At 43.9% G+C, this 1,900-nt stretch overlaps 1 protein-coding gene across 1 annotated transcript; it reads left to right on the top strand.

Moving 5' to 3' along the window:
- Positions 1-424: 424 nt before the first annotated feature.
- Positions 425-982, top strand: LOC145819915 (uncharacterized). Its single transcript, XM_082913917.1, has 2 exons — positions 425-493; positions 614-982. Exons 1-2 carry the CDS (start codon positions 425-427, stop codon positions 980-982), a joined length of 438 nt encoding a protein of 145 aa, XP_082770043.1.
- Positions 983-1,900: the final 918 nt, after the last annotated feature.

Here is a 1,900-nt window from a genome sequence, read left to right as displayed (position 1 = left end):
ACAGGTCAAGCAGTACCTTCAGAATCCACATGTATTGTCGCCACCAAAGCTGGGAAAGCCACTAATCATGTATCTATCGGTGACAGAATCAACCATGGGGTGCATGTGGTGCATGCAAGCACAAGAATCAGAAGTTAAGGTAAAGAGGGTCATTTACTATATGAGCAAGAAGATGTTGGATTACGAGACCCGCTACACTCCTCTCGAGAAGGCCTGCTTCATTTTGGTTTGAGCCACTAGGAAGTTGAGACACTACCTATTAGCTCACTCCGTAATTCTGGTTTCGAGATTGGATCCCATCAAATATATTTTTGAGAAACTAACACTTATGGGTAGGCTAGCTTGTTGGTTGCTTCTTCTCTCCGAGTTTGACCTCAAGTACGTCACTCACAAGTCAATCAAAGGAAGAGCAGTAGCGGAATTTATGGTGGACCACCTAGTGGAAGGAAATGAAGCAGTAGAGTACCTGTTCCCAGATGAGGAGATTCTGCAGGTAGAAGATGAGACGTGGACAATGTACTGTGATGGAGCCGCTACCCAATACGGTTATGGGATAAGTGTGTTGCTTATAGCACCCGATGATTCCCATATACCCCTAACTTTCAAACTCCAGTTCAAAGTATCTAATAATGAAGTAGAGTACGAGGCGTGTATCGCTGGATTGGAAGTTGCCCTAGAACTAGGGGCAATAAGGTTAGACGTCATCGGAGACTCAAATCTTATTGTTTCTCAAGGTAATAAAGACTGGAAGGTCAAAGAAGAGAAAATGAAAGTTTATCGTCAGACCCTGGCCATTCTAATTCCGAGGTTTGAAAAACTGACATTTACACATCTACTAAGAGAGAACAACTGGTTTACTGATGCGCTGGCAGCTCTATCCTCCATGGTAGACATACCACTCGGGGTTAAGATGCATCCTATTATCATTGAACAGAAGTGTGTGCCTGCTTACGAGACAATAGCCGCAATAGACGAAGCTTAAGACAAGAACCCTTGGTATTACGACATTCGGAACTTTCTGGAGAAGGATTTGTATCCACCAGGGGCAAATGCCAAGGATAAACGGGGAGTTCATCATCCACAGAAATAAGTTGTACAATAGAGGGCATTTGGGAATGTACAAGCTCTGTGTCGAAGAAGAAGAGTCGAAACATCTCAGAGAGGCCATCCACGGAAGAGAGTGTGGAGCACACATGAATGGTGCGATGCTGGCCAGGAAGATCCTTAGGCAAGGCTATTATTGGCCAACCATGGAGGAGGATTGTATCAACTTTGTTCAGCGATGCCACAAATGTCAAATCCATGCTAATCGCATGAATATACCGCCGTCAAAACTCTACAACATGACTTCACCATGGTTTGTCTTAGTCTGGGGAATTGACGTCATTGGAGCAGTGTCACAAAGGGCTCGAATGGACACGAGTTCATTCTAGTGGCGATCGACTATTTTACCAAGTGGGTGGAAGCGTAGTCATACTTAGTTTTGAAAGTGTCACAGGTGGCCAAGTTCATCAAGAACAACATCATCTATAGGTATGGGATGCCAAATGAGATCATGTCGGATAATGGCTCACATTTTAAGAAGAAGGTGGTAAATTTGCTTGAAAAATACAACATGGCTTTTCACAAGTCATCAACATATAGACCATAGACCAACGGAGCCATTGAACCTACAAATAAGAATATCCAGAACATCCTGCAAAAGATGGTGGAGACCTAGAAGGACTGGCCAAATAAATTGCCTCTTGCACTCTAGGGTTATAGAACGTCAATTCGAACATCTACAAGGGCAACCCCCTACTCTCTAGTATATGGAATGGAAGCTATTCTACCAATCGAGATGAAAGTACCGTCGCTGAGAATCATAGCCGAGTGTCAGATAGTAGAGGCGGATTGGCAG

Source organism: Camellia sinensis, chromosome 1, assembly GCF_055761805.1.
Source record: "Camellia sinensis isolate YWXY chromosome 1, ASM5576180v1, whole genome shotgun sequence".
In the NCBI taxonomy this organism is placed as follows: domain Eukaryota; kingdom Viridiplantae; phylum Streptophyta; class Magnoliopsida; order Ericales; family Theaceae; genus Camellia; species Camellia sinensis.
The sequence above is the reverse complement of the archived record's forward strand: the minus strand, read 5'-3'. Positions and strand labels throughout refer to the sequence as shown.